The 25175-nt window shown below is 39.6% G+C and overlaps 3 protein-coding genes across 4 annotated transcripts; 1 reads left to right on the forward strand and 2 right to left on the reverse strand.

Annotated features, from left to right (window-relative positions):
* On the reverse strand, positions 1-692 carry LOC103353635 (progonadoliberin-1). Of its 2 annotated transcripts, none has more exons than XM_008276700.1 (4): positions 629-692; positions 402-540; positions 203-301; positions 1-88 (listed from the first exon to the last, which is right to left on the reverse strand). In XM_008276700.1, exons 2-4 carry the CDS (start codon positions 537-539, stop codon positions 41-43), a joined length of 285 nt encoding a protein of 94 aa, XP_008274922.1. In that variant the 5' UTR covers position 540; positions 629-692; the 3' UTR covers positions 1-40. The 2 variants fall into 2 exon arrangements, with proteins under 2 accessions (XP_008274922.1, XP_008274923.1); XM_008276701.1 differs by having other exon boundaries at positions 636-686.
* Positions 693-987: 295 nt separating this feature from the next.
* kctd9a (potassium channel tetramerization domain containing 9a) lies at positions 988-7112 on the reverse strand. Its single transcript, XM_008276702.1, has 12 exons — positions 6978-7112; positions 6555-6676; positions 5983-6026; positions 5784-5880; positions 5601-5659; positions 5384-5512; positions 5182-5249; positions 4991-5086; positions 4755-4904; positions 4230-4335; positions 4015-4148; positions 988-2607 (listed from the first exon to the last, which is right to left on the reverse strand). Exons 1-12 carry the CDS (start codon positions 7023-7025, stop codon positions 2491-2493), a joined length of 1170 nt encoding a protein of 389 aa, XP_008274924.1. The 5' UTR covers positions 7026-7112; the 3' UTR covers positions 988-2490.
* Positions 7113-7472: 360 nt separating this feature from the next.
* On the forward strand, positions 7473-12849 carry ankrd39 (ankyrin repeat domain 39). Its single transcript, XM_008276703.1, has 4 exons — positions 7473-7806; positions 7986-8089; positions 11372-11575; positions 11680-12849. Exons 1-4 carry the CDS (start codon positions 7716-7718, stop codon positions 11824-11826), a joined length of 546 nt encoding a protein of 181 aa, XP_008274925.1. The 5' UTR covers positions 7473-7715; the 3' UTR covers positions 11827-12849.
* The last annotated feature ends 12326 nt before the right edge of the window (positions 12850-25175 follow it).

The raw sequence follows: 25175 nt of genomic DNA on the forward strand, positions 1-25175 counted from the left end.
ACATGCTAATGTAATAATTTATTGTCCAATCAAATATTCATTATTTGTTGTATGTTCGGTGTCCATTTTCCCTGTTGGTTACACTCCCCTAAAAAACACACACAACAGAAAAAAATCAGTGAGACTAGACTCTGGCTCTCTGACAGTAATGAGACATGCATTCGGAAAACTAAATACTAAATAATAAATTAGCAAAACTTACAAGAAGTCCTTTCATTCTGAAAAACTTGGCATAAGGCGACTCCTCAGCACAACCAAAAGCACTGAACGGTGCATCGATGTGTGGAAGCCCTTCAACTATCTGTTGAAGGAAAAAGAACATCACAATGAATATGTGGAAAACCAAAGAGGAGCACTCAAGGTTTAGAGAAAGTAAGAGGAGCTGTGAGAGAAATGCTTACGTTGCCCAGTGTGTCAGAAAAGCTGTCCAGTTCCCTCTTTCCTCCTGGACTCAGTCCATAGGACCAGTGCTGACAGCTGCCCTGCGGCAGCACTGTCCCCACCAGCAGCAGCCACAGTGCCAGGGTTCTTGCAGCCATTCTGAGGGAGGGAGAAAAAAAAATCTTCAAATTGCACACATAACATATTTGATGTATTTTTTCTTTAAGTTGACCCCAAACAGCAGTACTTTTTACCTTCTGTGCAGAAAACTTCTCAGATTTACTCTTGTCTGCTGTCCTCTGTGAATCCTGCTGCATGCTATTTTCTGAGGTTTATATAAGCCTATGCTGCTTCATTTCTTCCACCACTTCACTACAGGGGGCCACAAAGTGGGATTAAGCAACACTTGGCAACACTGGAAACCCGCAGAGCTGTTTAAAAGCTTACATCTGGTGTGTGACTTCCACAAAGTAACAATTTACAGTCTTCCACAAACTATCAGCCACTTTCAGCTATTTCCAGTCACATTATGTCTGTGATGCATTTTGAATGTACATTCATTCATAACCGAGACACAAAATGAAAAACAAAATAGATGACAAAGTCTTTTTCTTCTTCTTCATAGCAGTTTATTTATAACAGTCATTTATGGAAACATGTTTCCATGGTCGAGTGCAATAATCATAGACAGGGATAGCTACACCGCTCCCTGCCTCAAACACAAATCAACCTCTGCCCCATATTGCATTCAGTGAGATGTATTAAAATAAATAACCATAGCTCCTCCATTGATTTTCACACTCAATGTGAAATACACACTGTGATTGCCTTCATCGTTCATTCTCACAGGCTGGGTACCTACTATTTAACTGAGTGAATGCTATTGCATCGGAGCAGCTTTGAGCTACAGCCAGAGAAATTTCACCAGTCAAAGACAAGCATAGCTCTTCACACATGCAAACATACACTGTCTAATAGAAACTGAAGAGACATCCTTTACAGAACAGTTGACAACACTTGCCTACTCTAATAACAACATTTTTGGGAAGTTTTGGAAGCACTGGATTTGATTTACATAGGATTACAAGCACCAAACATTTTTGGTGAAAGGGTATACCATGTTACAAGTTAACATATACTTGTGCAAAAAGGTTCAAAGCATGATTAAGTGATATACATAGATACACAGAGCATGTTTTCTCTTTTTTCCAGGCAATCCCACTTTAACAACATCAACACATGAAAAATGGCTTTCTGGCTTGATTATCTCCTCATAATGAGAATCTGCAGAATAACAAATAACATACATAAACGTTACAATAAGCCATGCCACATTCAAATGCATGCAATTGTGGATCACTCACACACCGGATTAATAAAAGAGGTAGATTCACAAACAAGGGAAAGCTTAAGAAAGCAATATTTTAAAGTAGGAAAGGAGAAACCTCACAGCTCTAAATCACATATTGCATAACCAAGCTGTGTTTAAAACTAGCCTGTCGCATAGTTTTGTGGTGCACTAATAGCACTTCTAGCCTTTTAGACTGTGCTATCATATGGCTTTGGCTTGCATTGCTTTCTTTATAATATGTTATATCCAGCAAAATTAAGTTTTATACTTAAAGAGGAATATATATTGACACAGTTATAGGTAAGTAACCACTTCTGTTTCTGCTACAGCAGCATCCAGTGAAGCTCAGTGCTCTGAACTTCACTGCTCACAGGTAATCTGATTTTGAATCCTATTAACATGTCAAGTAACATGAAGTAAATATAAATTATGTGAAACATAAAACGAGTATGGATTGGATCCAAATACATCTACACACACTGGTAACATTACTTTGTTTTGGTGATATATGCAGCTGAACATTTAAAAACATCCTACCATACAAACATACATAAACAACCCTGGATAACTTCTAGTGCAAGATATTTAAAGCTAACATAATATTGGTGGAATGCCAGGGATGTGCATACAAATACCTGTACTGCATACAGGTAAAGAGAGATTGAAAGGAGAGGAATATACTGTATGAGAGGCTGGAGGAAAACAGCAAAAAAAGAAGCCAGTTGTGGCCCACACTGGATGTGCAGGTGTGTGTTGAGTTATCTGACACTCTGGGACATGTGCAGAGGGGTCAGCATCTCTTCAAAAATGGCTCCTTTCACATTGGAGCCTCTTAGGTTGGCTTCTTGTAGATCACAGCCAGAGAGATCACAGTTCTGCACAAGAGGATTAAACATGTTAGGTAAAAAAAACTCCCAATGTAACAGAACAACTGTAATGTGGTATGTGTAATAAGTAACAATCTTTATTACTGAATAACCCTCGGAACCCAAAAACCCACCAACAGGTTTGAAAGGCATGTGTTTTTTTTGTTTTTTGTTTTTAAAAAAAAAACCAATAAAATCACCAAAGTGACACCATTTATCAAAGCCAGCCACTGTAAAAACAGACCAGAACATCAGTGACTCAGCTGCAAACAACAGTCATGTGACAAAAACATCTTTTGGCTGTTCAGATGAGCTCCAGACTGTTTTGGCAAAGAGCAGTGTGACTGAGAGAAAAAGAAAACATACTTGAGCAATATAGTAAATACAGCATTGCTCAAAAACAGCATACATTGCAGCAAAATGTCATGTTTTTTGAAGATACACTCAGCATGATGAAATATCTTTCTGAAGTTTAAAATGCAGAGTAGTGTTAGAAAAAAGTTTGTACAGGTATTAAAAATGGTATGATTTCAATAATCTGTACATGTTGATTCCAGATTGTTTCTATTTTTGCTGAATTAATGATGATGAAAATTTAGTTTTTTCTTAACGCATAAATACTACCTAGTAAATATTGCACAGAAAGCATTTTGAGCTCTGTCTACTTCCAGCCATGGTTGTGCTGTTTCCGTAGAGGTGAGGGACTTTATATTGCCGAAAAAAGAAAAAAAAAACCCACAGTGAAAAAAGGTTAAAAAAGTTAATACAGTTATAAGTTTATGATTATTTGTTTAAATCTGTTAAGTATCGGAAAAATATCTGCAGTTTTACCAGATTTGTTGTTTTGTCTTAACAATAGTTGAGGACCCAAAGATATTAGGTTAACAGTCATAACAGACAGGATAAAACACAGCACATAGCAAGATTTTCTTAATTTCTCTTTAAAATCACAAGTTACTGTGAACTGCATTACCAACTAATCATTATAGCCTCAGTGCTGTCTTTGTTACATTTGATGTGTTGATCATCACACATGTTAAGTTTCAAAAAGTTAGTCTTCTGCTTTAAACACAAGAAATAGTCAACTCAAAAACATAAAATCCTTCAGTCCTACAAAGACTGAATTCATTGTACCCGCTGTATTAACTGCTTCTTTCTTTCTTTATTTGTGATAAAGTTCTACCTTGGTTTAGTATAAAATTTGAGGATCCTGCTGCTAAGCTATCAGTAATATGGCCACTTTAGCAAAAGATCAGGTGCGTACCAAATAACATAGTATATTAACAACGAATGTTATTTGGATTTGCAATGTTTTATTATTTTTGGCTTTGAAAAGTTGTCATAAACAAGTGAACCATCTGTGTCAACTTCAGCTATTGGTTTTGAAGATAATCCTTTCTGAAAGCCTTAACTTACCTCGAGATCCGTCCCTGCTAAAGTGGCTCCCCGCAGGTTGCAGTTCTTCAGCTTGGCGTTTTTGAGAGTGGCCACACGCAGGTTGATACCGGTCATTTGGCTTCCTTCCATGTCAACTCCTTTCAGATTAGCACCTGATAACAAAAATATTGAGTTAAAATGAGAACATAAATGTGGGACCATATGTGCTTTGATTACAAATGGTCATAGATTACCTTCCAGATTGGCCTTCAGTCCAGATGGATCTTCAAAATTGCATCCTTTGAGAGAGGCTCCCTCGGCATTCGAGCACAGCATCTTCACCCCTTGTAAGTTGGCACCCTTTTAACAACAAAAGCATTCACGATACACTTGGGTACATATTGAGCTACGTCCAACAAAAAATGTCTGCAAAGTTTCCAGTCTGTGGAAAACATAGTTTGCTTGTTGTTTTTAAATAAAGTGAATGTGAGAGGAGGTGTGTGCCATTGGCAAACCCGTTAAAGCACAGAATGGCCCTTCCTCCACATAACTGAGGGGGCAGCAGGTGTGAAGTGACCAAAAAAACATAAGCCAAGTCCATTGCTCATTAGCAGGAAAGCCAGCAATAAAACATAAAAAAGACAAAACTTTGAAGTAAGAAACATTTGCTTCCCCACATAGAGATTATTTTAAGTGTGTTCTGCACTTACCACGTGTCTGCTGATACTGTATATGCAAATAACACATTAATTGCCACCAAGAAGAGCTTTCACACTTACGTCCAGGTTGGCTCCAGAAAGATCAGCCCGCTCCAGATTGGAACAGCACAGGTTGGCGTGTGTCAAATTGCAGCGACTGAGGTTTGCCATCTTGAAATTGATATAGCGTAGGTCAAGTCGGGACAGATCGGCGCCACTGAAATTAAGTCCCTGAAACATTAAGAGTAATGGTGTCAAATATTAACTGAATATGGTTCCATGATGTGATAAATTAACACATTTTCACTTAGCCATACCTGACAGCGGAGCTCTGATTTGGTTGGTGTTGCCAAAAGAAAGCGAACAAACTCTTTGCGGGAAATGGGAGAGTGGTCCTCAGGGGGTTGTGAGTTCTGTTTTGAAGGCAATCACTCGGTGAGCCACAATGCATTCAAAGTGAGTGATTACATTATTCATGTAAACAATAATCTTCCATATTTCATGCTACCTTGATTGCTACTTCCAGCTGTTCAGCAAGCTGCTCAATTCCAAAGAATCGAGCCTCCTCAAGGACACCTAGAAGACATTTTGGGCAATGATATCAATACCTACTTATTTATTCAGGAAAGTGCTGTGGGAACTTTATTTTATAGCCCTCTTCATAGTGACTTAGGTAGATTTCATAATTTAGGCCTCCTCAAAAATCTTACCTCGTATATTCATGCCTTCATTCATAATGAGCTGACCATGTCTCAAGTAGTTGAGAATAGGCTCAAAGTATTCAGGGCTGCGGTCAATCAGGTACGCCCCATGCTCATCCTGCTTATTTCCCCACACATCTGAGGCAAACACAGAGGGTGAAAACCCATTAAAGATGTCTCACATATAACAAAAAAGAAACGCTCATTGATCGGCTGGTCATAGTACCTTTTTCCCGAAACATGTGAGCAAGCATGCTCTCTGGCTCTTTGCTGACCAGGGTGCTCCTGAACACAAAACACACACATTCAGCAAATACAAAACAGACAAAAATAACAGCATAGACGGTTGTCTGTAAATCTTTTGTAATGTGTTTACTGCTAGTGAAAACCATGTTTAAACCACAGGTACCTGGTGGTGGTGAAGAGACGCCCACCGATATTGAGAGTTAGCCAGTCTGTGTGCGCTCCGTGCGGATCAGATGCAACCTTGGCTTCATTCTGAGGATCTGTGTTTACAATGAAAGGAAACAAAAGAAAGTTGCTGAAACCATGTGGACACTTTTAATGGCAGCGGAAGAGACTCCTGCAGACGACAAGACAGCACTCACCAATAAATGGATCTCCTTCAGACACATACAGCACATCGTCATCTCTATTAGAAGTACAGATGGACAAATGAAATACACAATGAGGCGTCCATTATTGTTTAAACAACGTACAGACGGGTGATCAAGTAAAGGAAAAACCAACATAAAGTGTCTTAGTCAGGTGTTGGGTCACCATGTGGCACCAGAACAGCCAGTGTGCTTTGACATTAATTCTTTAAGTCTCTGGAGCTCTACTGGAAGTTAGACACTGTTCTTCCACAAGATATTACCTTGTTTGGTGTTGAACCACCAACAGTCTACAATTTCCCACAGGTGTTCAGTTGAGTTGAGATCTGGTGACTGTGACTGACATCAATTTCACACTCATTAAACGTTTGAGTGAGCCATTGTGCCCTATGGATGGGTGCACTGTCATCCATTATATTGATTTGCAGTGACTCCTTCCTCTGAGGGGACAAATGGACCCAAAACAAGGCAGCAAAATCCCCAACAAAACCACCACATGTCCTCACTGTGGGGGTGAAGGGTTCAGGTTTTATTTGTCACCTGTCTGAATCTGTTGTCGAGCTTACCTGATGAGAGCAATGTCATCTATGAGACCACCCTTTCCATTGTACAAACAGGAGGCTTTGATTCCTAACTTATTGCTGGCTACAGATAGTAAGTCGGACAAGGTCCCGTAAACTGCTACAACCTGAAAAGAAAAGACAAAAATGAATGAGTTCTGAGGCAAATTAAACAAAATGGGTCCCTTCCAGTCTTATACATGATTAATGAGTCGCAGTTGGCAGTGTAACCAGAGGATAAGCTACCAGTTTACGAGTGGGAAAAATGTCAGAAGGGCTAACATTAACCTCCACTACATTTGACCACATTATAACGCCAACTAGTTTCAGTGAGAGGTAGCATCAGTTATCCATCACCAAACACCTCCGTTCAGTGGAAAAAGCCAGTCATTCTGCGGCCCGAGCTGCCTTCACTGAGTTTTCACCCACCTTTCCATTTTTAGATGTCCCGTTAACAAATAAGGTGACTCTTCTCATTCTTTATGCGCTTTGGTTATAAGAATTTTGTTTTAATTTTAAAATTAACGTAGCTATTTGCCAACTAACTTCTTGGTCGCCGAAACAAATGAGGCTGGTTTAGCTAGCTGTATCAGACAACAACACGAGATGCATTCCAGTCTATCGGGAAAATATGGCATTATGAGAGCGGACAATGTGAGTCAGAGCAGCGGCTGAGAACATAACTGCTTTGTACGTTTTCGTAATATCTAGATAAAAACAGTATGATCAGCTGTATCATTGAAATAGCGCACATTCTCTAATTACTATGCCACCATAGCACAAAGTTATGTGTTGCTGTTTATTTGACTTAACAAATGCTGGAAGACAATCCGAACAAATCAGCGAGAACCTGAAGGCATCATTTTCCTTGCTGCGCTGTAATTGGTCAGGGGGTTCTTGCGTCAGCGCGTTTCATACGTCTGGGGGTCTGGTGTCAACGTTTAGCCATCCTCAAGTTTTTCGGGGTTTTTTTGGACAACAATCGCTGTTTGCGTTTTTTGAACTCAAATATGAATTCTAAAATAACATTTCTATTTGCCGTGTCTTGAATGAAACATTCATTGGGTCGTTTAGTAATTATTTGGGCTTGTTTGTGTGGGAGCTAGTCCTGTTGTTGTTGGTGGTGAAGCAGCACAAAGTTGTCGAGCACGAGTGTCATTTAACACCATGTCTGCCAGGCAGCATTGCTCGTGTTGCTCCCATCCAGTCTCCTCTCCCAGTGTTTGCCAGACGCTGAATGAAATGGACTTTGAACGAGGTTTGCATTCATGTGTCAGTCATGTGGTAGCGAGAATAGGGGTAATGCTAAATGTCAGAATTGTCTCTCATTGAAAGTGTTGACATCTTCCAAAGTGTGTGTGTGTGTTTTGTTTTGTTTTTTTACTCCTGCTTTGATGGATCTGTCAGTGCTGTGTTCTGTGTCATCCCTGTTTGCAGGTATCTGGTCTGCTGCTATGGATGGGGACTTGGAGAGGGTGAAGTCTTTGGTCCAGAAGGGGACAGACCCTAACCTGAGAGACTCCGCTGGATACACAGCTCTGGTGAGTCTGCTGTGTGGACATGGGATGAACAATTAATAGATTTCAAATATAAATCGCACTTTCAAACAACGCAGTTAGCAAATCGCAGACTGGCATTTACAAAATATATTTACAGCGCATCTGTCTTAGTGTTTAAACTGACGTGTAGGTGGTTTTACACATACATACTGTGTATTAATGATGTGTCATGTGGTAATGCTCCATCTCATGTTTCAAATATATTACAGTTGAAACCAGAAGTTTACATACACTGTCTAAAAAGACATAAAACCTTTCTGTTTTCTCACTGACATTAAATCAGACTAAACTTTTCCTGTTTTAGGTCTGCTAGGATTACCAAAATTTTGTTCTATTTGCTAAATGCCTGAAAATTGAGAGAGACAATCTTTTTTTTTACTACTTTCTTCAAAGTCAGAAGTTTACACACACTAAGATTACTATGCCTTCAAACTAGTTGGGAAAGCCCAGATGATGATGTCATTGCTTTGGAAGCTGTTGATAGGTTAATTTACAACATTTGAATTAATTGGAGGCACACCTGTGGATGTATTTTAAGGCACACCTCAAACACACTGCTTCCTTTTGTGACAACATGAAAAAACCTAAAGAAATCAGCCAAGATATCAGGAAGAGAATTGTGGACCTCCACAAGTCTGGTTCATCCTTGGGTACGATTTCCAGATGCCTGAAGGTTCCATGTTTATCTGTTCAAACAATTATACACAAGTATAAACACCATGGAAATGTCCAGCCATCATACTGCTCAGGAAGGAGACTGGTTCTGTGTCCCAGAGATGAAGTGTTTTGGTGCGAAATGTGCGTATCAACCCCGGAACAAAAGCAAAAGACCTTGTGAAGATGCTGCTGAAGCTGGTAAGAGAGTGTCATTATCCACTATGAAACGAGTCCTGTACCAACATGGGCTGAAAGTCTACTCAGAAAGGAAGAAGCCATTACTCCAAAGCAATGTAAAAAAAAAAAAAGCCAGATTACAGTTTACAAATGCACACAGGCACACAGACATCTATCTATCCCAGCTGACTTAGGGTGAAGACAGGGGACACCCTGGACAGGTCACCAGTCCATTGCAGGGCTACACTTAGAGACAGACAACCAAGTACACTCACACTCACACCTACGGACAATTGAGAATCACCAATTAACCTCAACATGTTTTTGGACTGTGTGGGAGGAAGCCGGAGAACCCAGAGAGAACCCACGCTGCACGGGGAGAACATGCAAACTCCACACAGAAAGATTCCGGTGCCCCCACTGGGACGCNGTGGTTTTACACATACATACTGTGTATTAATGATGTGTCATGTGGTAATGCTCCATCTCATGTTTCAAATATATTACAGTTGAAACCAGAAGTTTGCATACACTGTCTAAAAAGACATAAAACCTTTTTGTTTTCTCACTGACATTAAATCAGACTCAACTTTTCCTGGTTTAGGTCTGTTAGGATTACCAAATTGTTTTCTATTTGCTAAATGCCTGAATATTGAGAGAGAGATTTTTTTTTTTTACTACTTTCTTCAAAGTCAGAAGTTTACACACACTAAGATTACTATGCCTTCAAACTAGTTGGGAAAGCCCAAATGATGATGTCATTGCTTTGGAAGCTGTTGATAGGTTAATTAACAACATTTGAATTAATTGGAGGCACACCTGTGGATGTATTTTAAGGCACACCTCAAACACTCTGCTTCCTTTTGTGACAACATGAAAAAATCTAAAGAAATCAGCCAAGATATCAGGAAGAGAATTGTGGACCTCCACAAGTCCGGTTCATCCTTGGGTACAATTTCCAGATGCCTGAAGGTTCCACGTTTATCTGTTCAAACAATTATACACAAGTATAAACACCATGGGAATGCCCAGCTGTCATACCGCTCAGGAAGGAGACGGGTTCTGTGTCCCAGAGATGAAGGTGTTTTGGTGTGAAATGTGCACATCAACCCCAGAACAAAAGCAAAAGCCCTTGTGAAGATGCTGCTGAAGCTGGTAAGAGAGTGTCATTATCCACTGTGAAACAAGTCCTTTACTAACATGGGCTGAAAGTCTACTCGGGGAGAAGAAGCCATTACTCCAAAAGCAACGTAAAAAGAAAACCACATTACAGTTTACAAATGCACACAGGCACACAGACATTAATTTCTGGAGACATGTCCTGTGGACTGATGAAACTAAAACTGAACTGTTTGACCATAATGACCATCGTTACATTTGGAGGAAAAAAGGGGGAAGCTTGCAAGCCTGAGAACACCGTCCCAACTGTGAAGTACAGGGGTGGCAGCATCATGTTGTGGGGGTGTTTTGCTGCAGGAGGGACTGGTGCACTTCACAAAATAGATGGCATAATGAGGACAAAACATTATGTGGAAATATTGAAGCAACATCTCAAGACATCAGCCAGGAAGTTAAAGCTTGGGCGCAAATGGGTCTTCCAAATGGACCCTAAGCATACCGCCAAATTAGTTAGGAAAACCCACAACATTTGACCCAAGTCATACAGTTTAAAGGCAATGCTACCGAATACTAAGAAAGTGTGTGTAAACTTCTGACTTTGAAGAAAGTTATACAAATGATCTCTCTCATTATTCTGCTGTTTAGCAAATAGAAATACTTTTGGTAATCCTAACTGACCTAAAAAAGGAAAAGTTTAGTTAAATGTAATATCAGACAGTGAAAAAAAAATGTTGTGTCTTTTTATATCATGTATGTAGACTGCTGGTTTCAACTGTACATGGTGAATATTGAACTGTAGTAAGTCTTTAAACAGTTATATCACAAAACAAATTCACAATTACATATTTTCCCCAATTCATTCAGCCCAAGTGTGGACTGTCCTTCCATCCATCCATTATCTATACACCGCTTAATCCTCATTAGGGTCGCGGGGGGGGGCTGGAGTCTATCCCATCTGACTTAGGGTGAAGACAGGGGACACCCTGGACAGGTCACCAGTCCATCACAGGACTACACTTAGAGACAGACAACCAAGCACACTCACACTCACACCTACGGACAATTGAGAATCACCAATTAACCTCAACATGTTTTTGGACTGTGTGGGAGGAAGCCGGAGAACCCAGAGAGAACCCACGCTGCACGGGGAGAACATGCAAACTCCACACAGAAAGATTCCGGTGCCCCCACCGGGACGCGAACCAGCAACCTTCTTGCTGCGAGGCAACAGTGCTAACCAACTGCGCCACCTTGCAGCCCTTGGACTGTCCTTGTGTATCTAAATTTAGCATTCACTTTTTTTTTTTGCAGCACTATGGCAGTCGCAGTGGTCATCTTGCTGTATGCAAGTTTCTTCTTGAGAACGGTGCCTGTGCATCTTCCCAGACACCAGGTGGTGCCACACCCCTCCATCGATCAGCTTACTGTGGTCATCTGGACGTAGTTAGGCTCCTTCTGCAGCACAGAGCCGATCCAGCGCTCTGTGACGATGATGGTGCCTCCCCTCTGCATAAGGTACACGATTGCCAGCAATAGCATAATAAAACCATTCTACAGAAACAGTTTGATGATGGTTTAACTGTTGCCTGTATTTGTTGCTCCATTAAATGCTTGAACAGGCTGCGGAACGGGGTCACGAAGAGGTGTGTCAGCTGCTTCTTGAGCAATGTCCAGCACTCTGTAGCAAGGTGAACAACAGGCTGCAGCTACCCTACCAGCTGGCACAGCAGGGAGACCTGCAGGAACTCTTAAGACCACCGCGGTGATGACAGACAATCTGCATCTGGGACATTCTGTGTTTCTATAATCACGAGAGTGATACCAGCTGAAAAAATGCTAGGTGATGTCTGTATGTCAGGATTACACTTGTCTTGACCTGGATTCACCTCATCTCTCTCCCAAATGAGCATGAAGAGTCACTGAATGAAACATGAAGTAAACATGGCAGTACATTTTCTTGCTTCATATGATTAACACCATCATGTTTTGAATTTCCAGTTTACTGCTTTTGGAATAATTACACCACCAAAGTTTCAGAAAAGTGTGGTTTATTTGACATTACTGTCAAATAACATCAGCATGCAACTCTTATTAGGTAACAAATCAGAAATAATAATTCCGATAAATTAGCCAATGATGGAACCTCTTCCCACATCTGCCTTTGTGTTACGGGAAGAGAAAGTTACATCTGAGGTACTGAGCTGGGCACTGAGAGCTGACAAGTGATAAACAAATGGACAGATGTGACTGATCAGCAGGAAGAACCATGTGAACGCTCCCACCTCATCATGTAATGTGACTGAATATTCAGGTATTGATATTTTGAAGGTGCATTAGGCTTTAATGGGAATTTGTTGATAATTTCTCTGTGGAAAAATGACTTTGATACAAGAGCAGAGCGTGCCTATGATTTAACTACTGACAGACAGACAGGGACAGCATTTGAACATTTGACAGTTGAAAAGGCTGACGCTTCTCTGAAATGGCTGCACTCAAAGGTATTATGTGTAGAACTTGGAATAAGCTGACATTAAAAGAGCAGAAAGCAGAATAATAATGCCATCAGAATACCTTGAAAGACACAGTTATGACACATAAATTGTACACAAATTGCAACATTTTGAGTCAGAAAGCCCCTAGACATCTTAGATGCTCTATTTAAGTGGTGCAGGGTGATGGGTTGGAGGCGCATACTAAAATTATGCACTGCTATGCAGCATAAATGGTTGTTTTCTTTAAACATGTGACATGTTTGATATAGCAGTTTGTAATAAAACTGGAGGCCAACATCTTACTAGTGATGGGTTATTTGTTAAACTTAGTCAAATCTGCATCAATTAACCACAACATTAAAACCACTGATGGATGAAGTGAATATTATTGATCATCTTGTTATAATGCAGTGTTCCACTGGGAAAGCTTTGGTCGTGACGTTCATGTGGATGTCATTTTGACACGTACCGCTCTGCTAAACTCTGCTCCAGTCCAATACACACACCACATGGTAACAGCACTCCCCAATGCCTGCAAAAGTGTGCCTCACTAAAACTGCTCAGAAATGAGTTGAGGAATGCAACAAAGAGCCCCAGATGCTCACCTGACTTCCAAACTCCCCAGATTCCACTCTGATAAAGCAGCAGTACAATGCATCAGAACAAGTCCAAATCAATCCACAAACCAGTGGACTGAAAGCATCCCAGTGATACAACATGATCCCTGCAGACGTCCTGTGTCCATGCCCTGTTCATTCACAGCCATTTAAGCAGCATTAAGGGGATCTGTACGATATTAGACAGGTAGTTTTAATATTGTGGCACATAAATGTATGTGAACTGGTCCTTTAAACCTCTGACAGTAGGGGGAGCTATTGTCCTAAAAGAAACCTGCATTCTTTTCCAGTACACCATGTGAATTAGATGGCAGCCAACACACAGTGACCTCATTCGATCCTCCCAGCATGCTGTTGGAAAACTAAACAGCGTAACTGTTAGAAAGAGAGACAAGCATCAGTGTAACTGTTCCAGCTGATAGTTGCTGATAGACATCATGGAGGGACTCCAGTCTCCCGCCAGTTTATGTTTATTCAGCCATACTGGGATATTCACTGTGCTTTCATGGAGCTATCAATCAGTGAAACACTGCAAGAGACTCTGATGATGATAATATTTAACACATTGATCTCCTTAGACTTGTTTTTGAATTTGACCTTGTTTTCAGGAAGACACATTTTGCTTGTGACCTAGTGCTGGCAGCATGTCTCCTCTGCTTCTGCTGCACCAGTACTATGTCTGTGAGTGTTTTAGCAAATATGTGGGACCTACTGTTTCTGGTGAAAAGCATTTACACTCTTCTACACTGAGAGCAGATGTTGATGGTTGATAATCTTAGTATTTTCTTGTGAAGTAATTCAAACCACACGCGTCCAGCAAGCTGGAAACTCTTAGCTTCACTGTCACATTGTTTTTATAGGCCTTTTTAAAGAATGCTGTTGTCTCTGAATATTTTTTAAAACTTTTTTTTAAAGCAGTAGCAGCTATTACCTTTGCTCTTGTCACCCTCGCTGCGGAGACTCACCCATTCTTAAGTTATTAAAGTCAAGGCACAATAGTGAGTGCTTGTTTAAACAGTGTTTATATGCAAAGGGAACAAAGAATGGATGCCTAGAGGTGAGTAATGTATGTTGATATTTCCTTATCTAGTGAAACAGATGGAAATACTTTAACTATTGTCTCACATACTTACTCAAAGCATGTTCAATAAGTAACACATGCACATACAAGAGGCAGATACCCCTTTTCCTCTCAGCCTTGCACAGATGTGAGAGCATTACTGCACTTCTTCTATGTTCCTGCAGTCCGCACAAAACCCGCGACAGAAACCTCTCACTGCAGTCTGAGGAACTTTCATTGGGTCCGCTGGTGGGTGGTGTTTCCAAACTACCTTCAAACCACATCCATGCCGTGACTGGAAGGGTGCCAGGCCACATCTGGAGCTCATTGCAGCTGACGCCACACAGCACAAGGAGATGGGGTGTTGGGGGGTAGATGGGGGTGGGGATGGGGGGTATTTTAGCTCAGAGAACTAAGCCAAGAGAGCTGTTTATGCTCAGTGACAAGTTCCTCCTTCCACACAGCTGAGGAGCTGTAGCTGGGATCGCCCTTTTTGATTGCCACATGTCAGTGATTGCAGGGGTTTGCTCAGCCTTTTTTGTCGCCATCTTCTAAATGGCATGAAGAAGAAAAGGCACATTATGCTATTTGAACTAGACCAGTAATTTTGGCTATCAGACCCGCCCACAGAAACCCTGTGATTGTTCCCTTGCCAGGTTCTATGTAACGGAATCAAAGTTGATGTCTTAGATTTGCTCGCAGTGAGTGAGGTAATGAAAACCCTCTGTGTCACTTGGTAAAACCGGAGGAATGTTGAAGGGCCTCACTCTTTTTTGATATTTTTTCATGAACTGGTTTGAATTTGAGGGCTGCTTGGCCCATTTATGTGGAAACAATCAGTTTGGCCGGTGCTTTGTGGAAATGAACAGCTTAGTCAGAAAAGACCTTTTTCTACACTTTTTTTTCCCCCTTTTACTCTCTGAAGCAACTGTGCAACCTAACCCACTTTTATTGTTACAAATGTTACAACAAGAGATGTGTAGAAGGACAAGATGTGATTTTTATGTCTGGCTTTTGAGGGCTTTCACGTAATGTGAGGACTTGGGATGGACTCCACAAGATGAGGAATTTGGACTACAGCTCTGTTTAGCGAGATTTATTTGGAAAGCAATGAAACTTCCTGGCCCTGGAACCCACTTCCACCATAATGAGCCCAAGTTAAACCAGGACTGGATGTTATTTTCCTCACAAATAGAAGGTGGTCTGTGTGCCATGCTTGCGTGGAGGATTTGAAGTCAGAGCTTGAGACTTTATTTTAAACAGCACTTTCGTCTGGGAGTGAATGATGAGAACAGTTTGTCCTTTGTGTATTTCTACAGATTGCGAATTAAAGCAGTAAAATTAGGAGTTTCTGTGGGTAGAAAAAGAAGGCGTAAAACAACAGAAAAATAGTGTATTTAATCATGCCATTTTCTCTGTTTTGATTCTATTTCCACCTCTGTTTTCACAGATAAAAGGCTCATCTGGTCCTTATCTTTTCCATGTCCACCTGCACTAAACTAATGCCATCCTCCGGCCTCCCAGCTGCCCTGGCTGAGCCGGGCCTGTCTGCTTTCCCGAAGTAATCAGGTAAATGGCTGGCAGATGGGCACACATTAAGAAGTGGAGGACCAGACTCTGGCATGGAGGAGCGCTCCACGCCGTCTGCATCGGGGAGGCAGGAGTGTGGGTGCTGGGTGCAGGGGGCGTGTGCAATCAAATATATGGGCGCTGCTCCTCAGAGATGCTGCATAATCCAATTTAGGTCCACTCCCACTTCAAAGACGCATGTTGTCTGCTGCTTGATGTGATGTTGCAGATCTTGCGCTCCCACTCTGCAGGTCAGCTGGTGATGAGATCCATGAGTCCAGAGGCTGCAGCTCAGCTCCTCCAGACAATCAGCGCTGTGACTTCATAGGAAATGTTGGGCCTGTCAGGTGATCCAGCCAAACACAAATAGGACCATGTGATACACACTTAGTAGGCTTTATATTTTTATCTGCAAGGCAGTTTTTAGATATGGTAGTCTTGGACTAAGTGCAACTCACACATCTGTTCAATGTCAACATGTCCCAAAGAGCAATCATAATCACGAAAAAGTTTCTACATGTAATTATGCTCAGTGAACATGCTGTGACTGTTATTGTGGCTAGATTTGAGGGGAAAGGTTTATTTTCCCAGAAGGTTTTATTCAGACTCCGGAATGGATGGTTAAGTTTCATTTTATTGATTATGGAGATGTAATCTCCTCAAAAGCATGGCCAAAGAAACAACCCATAAGCTGTTCCATATGAGTCAGAGGACAATTAATGAAGCTTTTGCGATCATATATCTTGGTCCCATCAAAGCAGACGGTTGTTTGAAATCATACTGTAATATTTCTTCTGCCAAATCTGCAAAACTACTGTGTATATATACGCTCCTTGCTCAGTGCATTTGAACACTTACAGTCTGTTGCTCATGTGCACAAGTTGGTTTGTTGTCTGCAAAGTGGAATTTTAATTTGGAGGCCTATTTTTCATGTGTTCTGTCTACTGGTGTAGTTTATGCTGATGGCCTGGGAATTTATCATTTTACTCACAGACTGTTGTTCATTAAATTCACAAGTTTAAGACAATATATTTCTCAGCACAGGAACAGAGTTTTGGTGGGAAATGGGGATACGTCTCCCCACTAAAAACATGAAAGATGCAGAAAACCTTTATTTTGAAAAAACACTAGAACAATAGTAATAGACACAACAATTGCTCTGATAAGGGCAATTATTTATTTATTTATTTTTTCTTCAGAGCTGGGTCTTTTTTTTATTGCGATAAATATTAATATAAATTACATATCCTCCATAAAACGACACAAAAAGGCACATAAGTAAACCCGAATGCAGGAAATCAAGCGTTTGAAGCTCACAGACCTCCAGCTTAATGCGTGTCAGTATTCAAATGAAACCTACGTCCATGTTTCTTAGGTCTGCATTCAATAACAGCACGAGGTCAATATTGCATGAGGATTTCTAATGATCTTTAGGATGCATAAACCAGATCAGTCAACCAGTGTCATTCTTTCAGTTGCTGTATTTTTCATGTTTAAATATACTAATGTGGGTTTGTGCTCCATTAACTACGCCATTACTGGCTTTCCAACATATTTTTATGTCATTAGATTTTACTGTTTTTCCACTGTTAAAACAAACAAAGAAAAACTCATAATTGTTCTCATTATTCTGCACGTCACGTAAGACCGAACAACAATTTTAATGTAGATTTCATCCTAATTTGGCTCTTTTTTCACCATACAATTACATGCAATCAGTGTCCTGATGCTGACTATTAACCCTTTAACTCAGGCCTTTTTTTTTCTCTTTTTTTAAAAACAAAAACATCCCTAAATCCATTAAGTGACAGCTGCAACACTAAGAGGCCAAAACAAGAAACTTTGGACCCTATCAATGAGAGACACTTGGGACAGTTTTGGAATTTGTTCTTGTCACCAGTTCAGAGTGAGATTTGAAAAACACCAGAAAAGATTTATATTGCTGTCCAAACAAAAACTGTATGAATTACAGAGAACATTCTTTTAACGATGAGTCCGTAACACTGATGTTATTAAACCTCTTTAAAATACCTTCAACTGAAACTCTACCAAATCTCATGCTATAGAAATGAAGCACAACAAATGTTAGATCCGTTTTTCTCATAGGGTTACCAAGCAGCCTCTTCAGTGAACATGGCACGATTGAATAACTTTGAAAAATAGCTCCAGTAGTGTTTTTATGACAGATGTGATCCGATCCTGGTGCAGAATTCTGCATGATGGAGGTTAACACACATCATCAATACATATGTTTATACTGTTTAGTACAGTGGTGGAAATGAACTAAGTATCTTTACCTCGGTATAAAATAAGACTAAGTCACTTAATATTTCCAATCGATCCAAAGCATACTTCTATTCCACTACACTTTTTACTTTGCCACATTCATCTGACTGCAAGAGTTAGACGTTTTTTTTAAAAAAACATTTAATCAGAATGATGATCTCATAAACACTATATTTTGGTATTGATAAAATTACCCCACTGTTGATTAAGAGGCTGAAAATGACTCCACCTTGACCAACTAAAGCTTTACTTACACATGAATGTGGCAGTAAAAATAAACTGTTCTTATATCATAACAGGACACCCACACAGTGCAATTTTTTCTAATATGACTGTTTTTCTTTTTTTTTTAATTCTACATTTCTCTGGTAATACTTTTACTTTGTAAAAATGCTCTTATTAAAATCCTGCCTTTGAGTGTGGCATTGCTGCTTTTACTAAAGTGAAGGATCTGAATCTTCTGATATTTTCCACCACTAGTGAAGTAAAAGGAAAGAACGAAGAAAAAACAGATGAACAGAATTAGTCAGATTTATTTACACAAAGACCAGAGCCTGCGAGGCCTCTTTTTATATAAATCAGACCAGACAGTTTGTAAACTGCCTTCATACTTCAGGAAGAACTTGGTTATAGAGAAGCGCAGAAGTAAATGACTGCATTTAGTGGAGGCTAATCAGTCACAACCAAAGCAGTGGAGCTGGCACCTCGTTCATTCAGAACTCCTCCATGATATTAAACCGCAAAATACTCACAATGGTGGTGACAATACTCCCATTCAGTGTGAATGACCGGGGAACGCAACACCGAGCTGCACGTGTAATTGAACAAGATGGTTATGCTGATGAACTAAGACTCATAGAGGCACGCCGTTCCTCTGTCAGCAGGTGCGCGGCACACACTGGCCCATTCATATGCGCATTCCTGTCTCTCTGCTCGCAGCCCAGCAGGTTCCTCCCGGCCACTCAGGACAGGGGCTGACACACACAAAGGGTCTTCAATCTGCCTCAGACAACAGCCAGCATAAAGGCCCGGAAAGCCACAACAGCATTATGTCAAAGAGCTGGCTGGGGGTGGTGAGCAGAGCTTGGGGGGCCCTGTGTAGAACAGGGGCACTGCTGATGGATGGATGAGGGCCGGACACAGGCGGTGCAGTGGAAGGCCTCGCTGAGGTTTTTTTTTTTTTTGTGCATAAAGGAGGATATTTGTACTTGCCCGGTAACAATGGAATGCAAACACAAAACGCAGGGATAATAAACCACCACTTTGGGGCGATGAAGAAGCTGCTAGGGAAATCATCATGCAAAGCGACGATATTGTTCACTCTGAGGATTGCATGACTCTGTGTTTGTTCTCATGCTGATGTGTGGCTTAGCCTGCCTTCAGTTTGCTTTTGCATAAGGTATTCCTGGCTTTAACAGTGTCCGGCACATTTCCTTACGCTGAAAGGAAATGAGGAGTGATCAGAAATGCCCCACCTCACCTTGAAACAGACTGTGTTCAGCCTGAGCTTTTGTCAGCTGTCAACTGACTCTGAAACCTACACAGTCCAGGCCCTATCTTAGATAATGACTCATTTACATTATCTATTCTTTAGTAAACAGCATTTTCTCACAGGCCAATATATATATATATATATATATAAAACTGGACTGTGTAATAATTGATAAGAAATCATAAACTTTATGCCTTCATTTTATAACCTTTCTGTTTAGTCTTGTTGGCAAGCTGGCTTATATGTTTCTTCAGCTACCACGGCATGCACACATCCCAGAATCAGGTTAATGATTGATGAGGTTTTTTTCAAAGAAGCCCCACATTATATGAGCTTTTATTCTCTTATGTGGGGTAGTGAACCAATATAGAAACACTATGTCTAAAAACAAGCAAAGACTCTCTTTTATTGCTCTGCAATTACCTTCTTTATTTTCCTTCATCTGTTTTGCACAAATTTTACCACCCTGAGCTGCCTCTGCTCAGACCGAGTCAAGATTTCCAGAGGTTCTGACATACCACTCATCTCCGATCATGCGTGGAAAACAATAAACAACCAAATGAATTAACAATCACCATATGTTGTGAATTTTGCCAGGGCTTTCATGTCCTGTGCAGAACTTTTTTTTTTTTTTAATATCATTAACAGCTTTGTGTGCGTCTCAAGGGAATTCTTCATCAGTGACACAAAAAGAAAAAGAAACATCTATAAAATATCTGGTTCCACACTGCTGTTGCATCAAAGATCGTCTCAGTCGTGTTTTGATGCTGAAATCCTAAGATGTGGCTGATGGCGGCACATGCACCCCGAACTCTCACTGTTAGTTACTCTAATAAACATGCTTGGTTTTTCTTTGGTATGTATGCGGTTGTCAGATTCACACTCCATCTGCTTCATAGTCAGCAGTGCTGTTTGAAGTTGAAAGTTAATTTGAGCTCAAAGTGCGTTTGACAAAAAGACAGTTTAGAAATGTTGAAAGTAAGAGTGTAGCATAAAGGCAGGGTGATGTTTGGCATCGACGTTCGTCACTGTTATTTACAGGAAGAGTTGACATTCTGGGAGATATATGTATTTATTTCTTGCCAAGAGTTTAATTAGAAGATGGATGGTGATGGTAGAAATATTCAGAACCTTTGCTTAAGAAAAAATACTCAAGTAGAAGTCCTGCATGCATCACTTCTAAATGTATTAGAATTAAATGGTGTGAGAAGTTTAGAGAAAAATTACAATATAGTGGAGCTGTTAACAATTCAGACATATAAGATGCTACCCAGACTACACATTGTTTTTGTGTAAGACACCAGAAGCCCAAAAGGTTAGAAACCAGTGGTTTAGCAATGTGTTGTATATTAAAGATTTGCTATATTATACACTGTGTAAAATCGGGAACTTAAAAGTTGTCAAATAAATGCACTGGAGTGGGAAGTACATTATTTTCCTCTGAAATGTAGTGGAGTAAAAGTGTAAAGCAGCATAAAATGGAAGTGTACGTACCTCAAAATTCAAAGTAAAGCACTTGAGTAGATGTACTTAGTTACTGTTCATCAGAGTACAGAGGGAAAAGCTGTCACAGCTTGATGAAAACATTAATACTAAGATATTTAATGTTACCTGATATTGTGAGAGGGACATTTTTAGAGGCCACCTTCTCGCATCATAGTATAACTTTGCATTTAGACCGATTTGTGCAGGTAATCTGAGATATCTGGGCACATGGATACGAGACTGAAAACTTCTGGAAAGGCTGTTGAGATAAACAGGATGTCATCTGCATAGAGTCTAATTTTGAGATGGAAAAAAAAAGATCTAAACTGAAACAACTTACTCACTCATAAAAATCTGTATTTTCATGAATGGTGATTTAATCATTTACAACGTTTGACTGTAAAACTACACTATTTTTACTGCATTTGATTCAGCCAAAAATATAATTATTTTACAGATATTTGTTGATATTTGAAAGGAAAATGTTATATACTGACTACTAAAAAATGGTAAATAATTTTTTAAAAAACATTTTAACATCCAACCCGTGTATTTTGTATTTTGACAGTAAAAATAAGCTATTTTTAAAAAAAAAAAAAAAAGATGTTTAAAACCACTAAAATACAATTATTTTGCAGATATTTTTATTTTATTTTATTTTATTTTTTTTACATTTTTGACACTTGTTGCCAGATTTCCATTATTCCTTTTTTACAAGATTTTTGTTTGTTTGTTTACAAAAATGTGAATATTGACAGGTTTTTAAAAAAAAATGATGCAACAGAATAAGAGACATCATCTCTTTTATTCCACATATTGTTCTTCTATCCCTCTCAGGGTTGCCTGGATTACCCACAATGCAGCACGACCACCGACTGTTTAGTTAGAGATTCAGGTGGGTTCTACTAGTAACTGCTGATGAGGCTACTAAGGTCTGGTAAGCTCACTTCTTTTTAAAGCCAAATTCTCCGATTACGTTTTTTCTTTTCCGGCTCAACTGATGCTGAAGTCTGATAAATTGCCTCAAGTGCTGCCCTTGAGGCAGTTCATCAGACTTCATGCAGATCCCCATGGAGCCACAAAACCCTTCATACAACTGCTGCACATATGGATTAGTACTCCTCAAATCCTATAAACAGACTTTGATGTGAAAGATCAGCGGAGTCTCCCTTTAAGAAAAGTTATTGCAACTGAAAACAGAGTAGCATTACTTTTATACATACAGTCAAAAATTGCAGATAAATGTGATGCATATTGAAACACTCTCCTTTTAATCAATGGCTGAGCATAAAAAAGACTTTGGGTGAAGATTTTTGGTGAATTAACATTATCATAAACTTTTGTATTTTAAGTAGCCCCTTTTTTGTAAAGAGATGTGTGTTTCCAAGAGTGTGTGTGTTGTTAATATATTGTCATTCTCTATAAAATGTTGCTTATTTACTATAAAGTTGTTTTTGTTGTGATCTTTTCTTGCACTTTTAGTTCACTATCTGACATTTGTATTGTAGATGGAACAGTACCAACAAAAAAAGTGACATCCTATAACATGGTGCCAACATCCTCCTGTGTTTGCTGATAGTAGATCAGTTTGGAGCCTGTGTAACAGCCAGTATACCTGCAATAAGACAATGTTTGCTTTCTCAGTACGAGACAGGCAGTAAAATTATGTAGCCTCTGGAAATACAGAGCAGAAGTATCTTTGTATGAGGCTGTTTTTCTTTTTGGGATATTTGACACTCCAGTACTGAGCGGAAAAACAGACTTTGGTTGTCAAACAAAGCCCAGCTAATAATAAAGTCACGGTATTTTATAAATGTCCTTTAACCCCACGCAAGGTTAACATTGCATGGAAGATGAAAGGCTAACACATGTTGAAACACAGCAGTTTTCTTTGTCATCTCTTACTTTAATCTAACTAAGAAGCTGGGCTTCATGTGTCTCTGCAGCTTCAGTCGTCAATCATTTGTCAGTTGTGACGGGAAATCAAAGACCATATGAGCTCCTCAGATACGAACTATGTGTTTGATCAAGCACAGCAAACTTTATGTTTGTGCTGAGTTGGCAGACACATTTGAAATTCTGATGCTCTTTGAAATTCTGCCAAAGCATATGATCCATACGCCAGCACAGTAAAGCTGTTTTATAGACCGCCTTGAACAAGAAGTTGATGAAAGTGCTAACGTTCTGTCACCAAATTAGTATTCGAGTTGGTTATCTGCAATCCTGCAAAACAAATCATATAATTGCCTTCACATTCAGTCATCCAACATCTACACTGATAAACATTTGTCTTCTTACATCTGCTAGCCCAATGACTGAACTGGTAAGTTGGGCAGGGTAAATCTACATCAAAAAGTAACTTGGCTGCCTTGAAAAGTTCAGTTAATTCAATAAGATGCGTTGTTAAGCCAACTTTAATGATATGTTTGCACAACCAATAATTACAGATCAGTTCAACAAGAAGCTGAGTTTTTTTTCTTCTTCTTCTTCACAATTCCACATATCAGTAGAGGTTTGTTGGTTTCATTCATCATTTTATGTTGTCTAAGTTAGGATTTAGGTTTGTACAACTTGAAAATTTCCTATTATTATGACAAAAAAACAACAACTTGTTGATTCAATTTAAAGAATAAAATCGATTTTCTCAGCTTCATCTAAAGTAGTTATTCAAAGTTTAAGAAGCTCCATTATATGTGCCAAAAATTAAAAGTTCCCAGCTTGCCTAACTTCAGATTTTAAGGCATCCATATAACATATTGTTCCAAGTCACATGTTCATTTCTACAGTGTGGTAGATGGTAGGTATGTGGTTGTACTGATGTGTTCTAATTCACGTGTCTTACAGGCCTACTGTCTTTCGTTGTGACCACGACGTTGTTTACAGTGACTTCGTCTTGTTTTTTTTTTTTTTTATCTGCTGTGGCGTCTAAAAATGTAATGCAGGAGGACTGTAACTATCTATAGTCAGAGCACCACCCTGCGTGTTGTCCATGTCTCGGGTCGCACGATGCACAGAGCAGCGTGGAGAGTCGGCGGACTCAGCTGGAGAGAGGTGCTGTGGATGGCAGGGGGAGCCAGGACTTACCAGGGCGAGCAGCCGCGCGTCAAGCTGGAGAGGAACTGGCCGAGTTTAGGCTGCTTGACTTTCAAAATAAAACATGCACTTTATACTATTAAAAAAAAAAAAAAAAACTAAAATAAGCCTAACACTGACAGAGGCAGTGTATAAAATATGGAGGGAATATATTGTGTAAAATGATTTACAAAATGATAACTGTGTAACCTTTCCAGATCAGCTGTCTTCCACTGTTCTTATTGTCACTTATGCCTATCTTTCAATTTACATTTATCAGTGTTTATATTATTTATCTAGCACACTTATGTTATCGTCCTTATGTACGTATCTATTTATATAATAACTATGTTCACACCACTCTGCTCCTTCTGTTAAGACTGTGTCATACTGTATATCTTGCATACTTACATGCAGTGTTGATACTGTATATATCTTAGCACATCCATACTGAACTCCACTTTCACTATTTCTTTTGCATTTCTGGTTAGCTGATAAATGTTGTTGCGTTAGTACTCGTACTCTGCACAATGACTATAAAGTTGAACCTAATCTAAGCTAATAAAGTCAAATGTGGGATGTCTTTCGTAGCCTATAATGGAAACCTACTGTGAATCAACTAAAGAGCAACAAATTTTAGTGTTAACTCAATTCAAAAGTGAACATGCTTTTTGCTATAATTTGAAACACAGTGAAGAAGTATTTTCTCTTCATTTTGGTTGAATTGTCTATTCTAACAACCACCTAATTCCATCTTCCCTTCATTATATTATATTATATTATATTATATATATATATATATATAATTGAAAAATAAAAAAAATACAACGGAAATAATAAAAATATAAAAATCTATCAATATAAAAGATAACAGGAGGCTTTTTTTTTTCCACAATGAAAAACTATTCACTTATCTGAATCACAACATAGTTCATCTTCTTCCGGTCTTTTACATTACACCAGCAGACCGGAAGTGATGTGTGTGTTGAGTGTATGCCCATTGACGGTGGTCCGGAGGATGCGTACTCTCAGATTTAAGGGG

This window comes from Stegastes partitus, unplaced genomic scaffold (assembly GCF_000690725.1).
Source record: "Stegastes partitus isolate 25-593 unplaced genomic scaffold, Stegastes_partitus-1.0.2 Scaffold79, whole genome shotgun sequence".
NCBI lineage: Eukaryota > Metazoa > Chordata > Actinopteri > Pomacentridae > Stegastes > Stegastes partitus.

Coding starts and splice junctions, on each gene's coding strand:
- ankrd39 (XM_008276703.1), top strand. CDS start 7,716: ATGTCTGCCAGGCAGCATTGCTCGTGTTGCTCCCATCCAGTCTCCTCT. Junction 7,807..7,985: donor TGAAATGGACTTTGAACGAG/GTTTGCATTCAT, acceptor CCCTGTTTGCAG/GTATCTGGTCTGCTGCTATG. Junction 8,090..11,371: donor CCGCTGGATACACAGCTCTG/GTGAGTCTGCTG, acceptor TTTTTTTTGCAG/CACTATGGCAGTCGCAGTGG.
- LOC103353635 (XM_008276700.1), bottom strand. CDS start 539: ATGGCTGCAAGAACCCTGGCACTGTGGCTGCTGCTGGTGGGGACAGTG. Junction 302..401: donor TTTCTGACACACTGGGCAAC/GTAAGCATTTCT, acceptor TTCCTTCAACAG/ATAGTTGAAGGGCTTCCACA. Junction 89..202: donor TCAGAATGAAAGGACTTCTT/GTAAGTTTTGCT, acceptor TGTGTTTTTTAG/GGGAGTGTAACCAACAGGGA.
- kctd9a (XM_008276702.1), bottom strand. CDS start 7,025: ATGAGAAGAGTCACCTTATTTGTTAACGGGACATCTAAAAATGGAAAG. Junction 4,905..4,990: donor AATCAGAGCTCCGCTGTCAG/GTATGGCTAAGT, acceptor TTAATGTTTCAG/GGACTTAATTTCAGTGGCGC. Junction 2,608..4,014: donor TAGCAGGGACGGATCTCGAG/GTAAGTTAAGGC, acceptor CCTCTTGTGCAG/AACTGTGATCTCTCTGGCTG.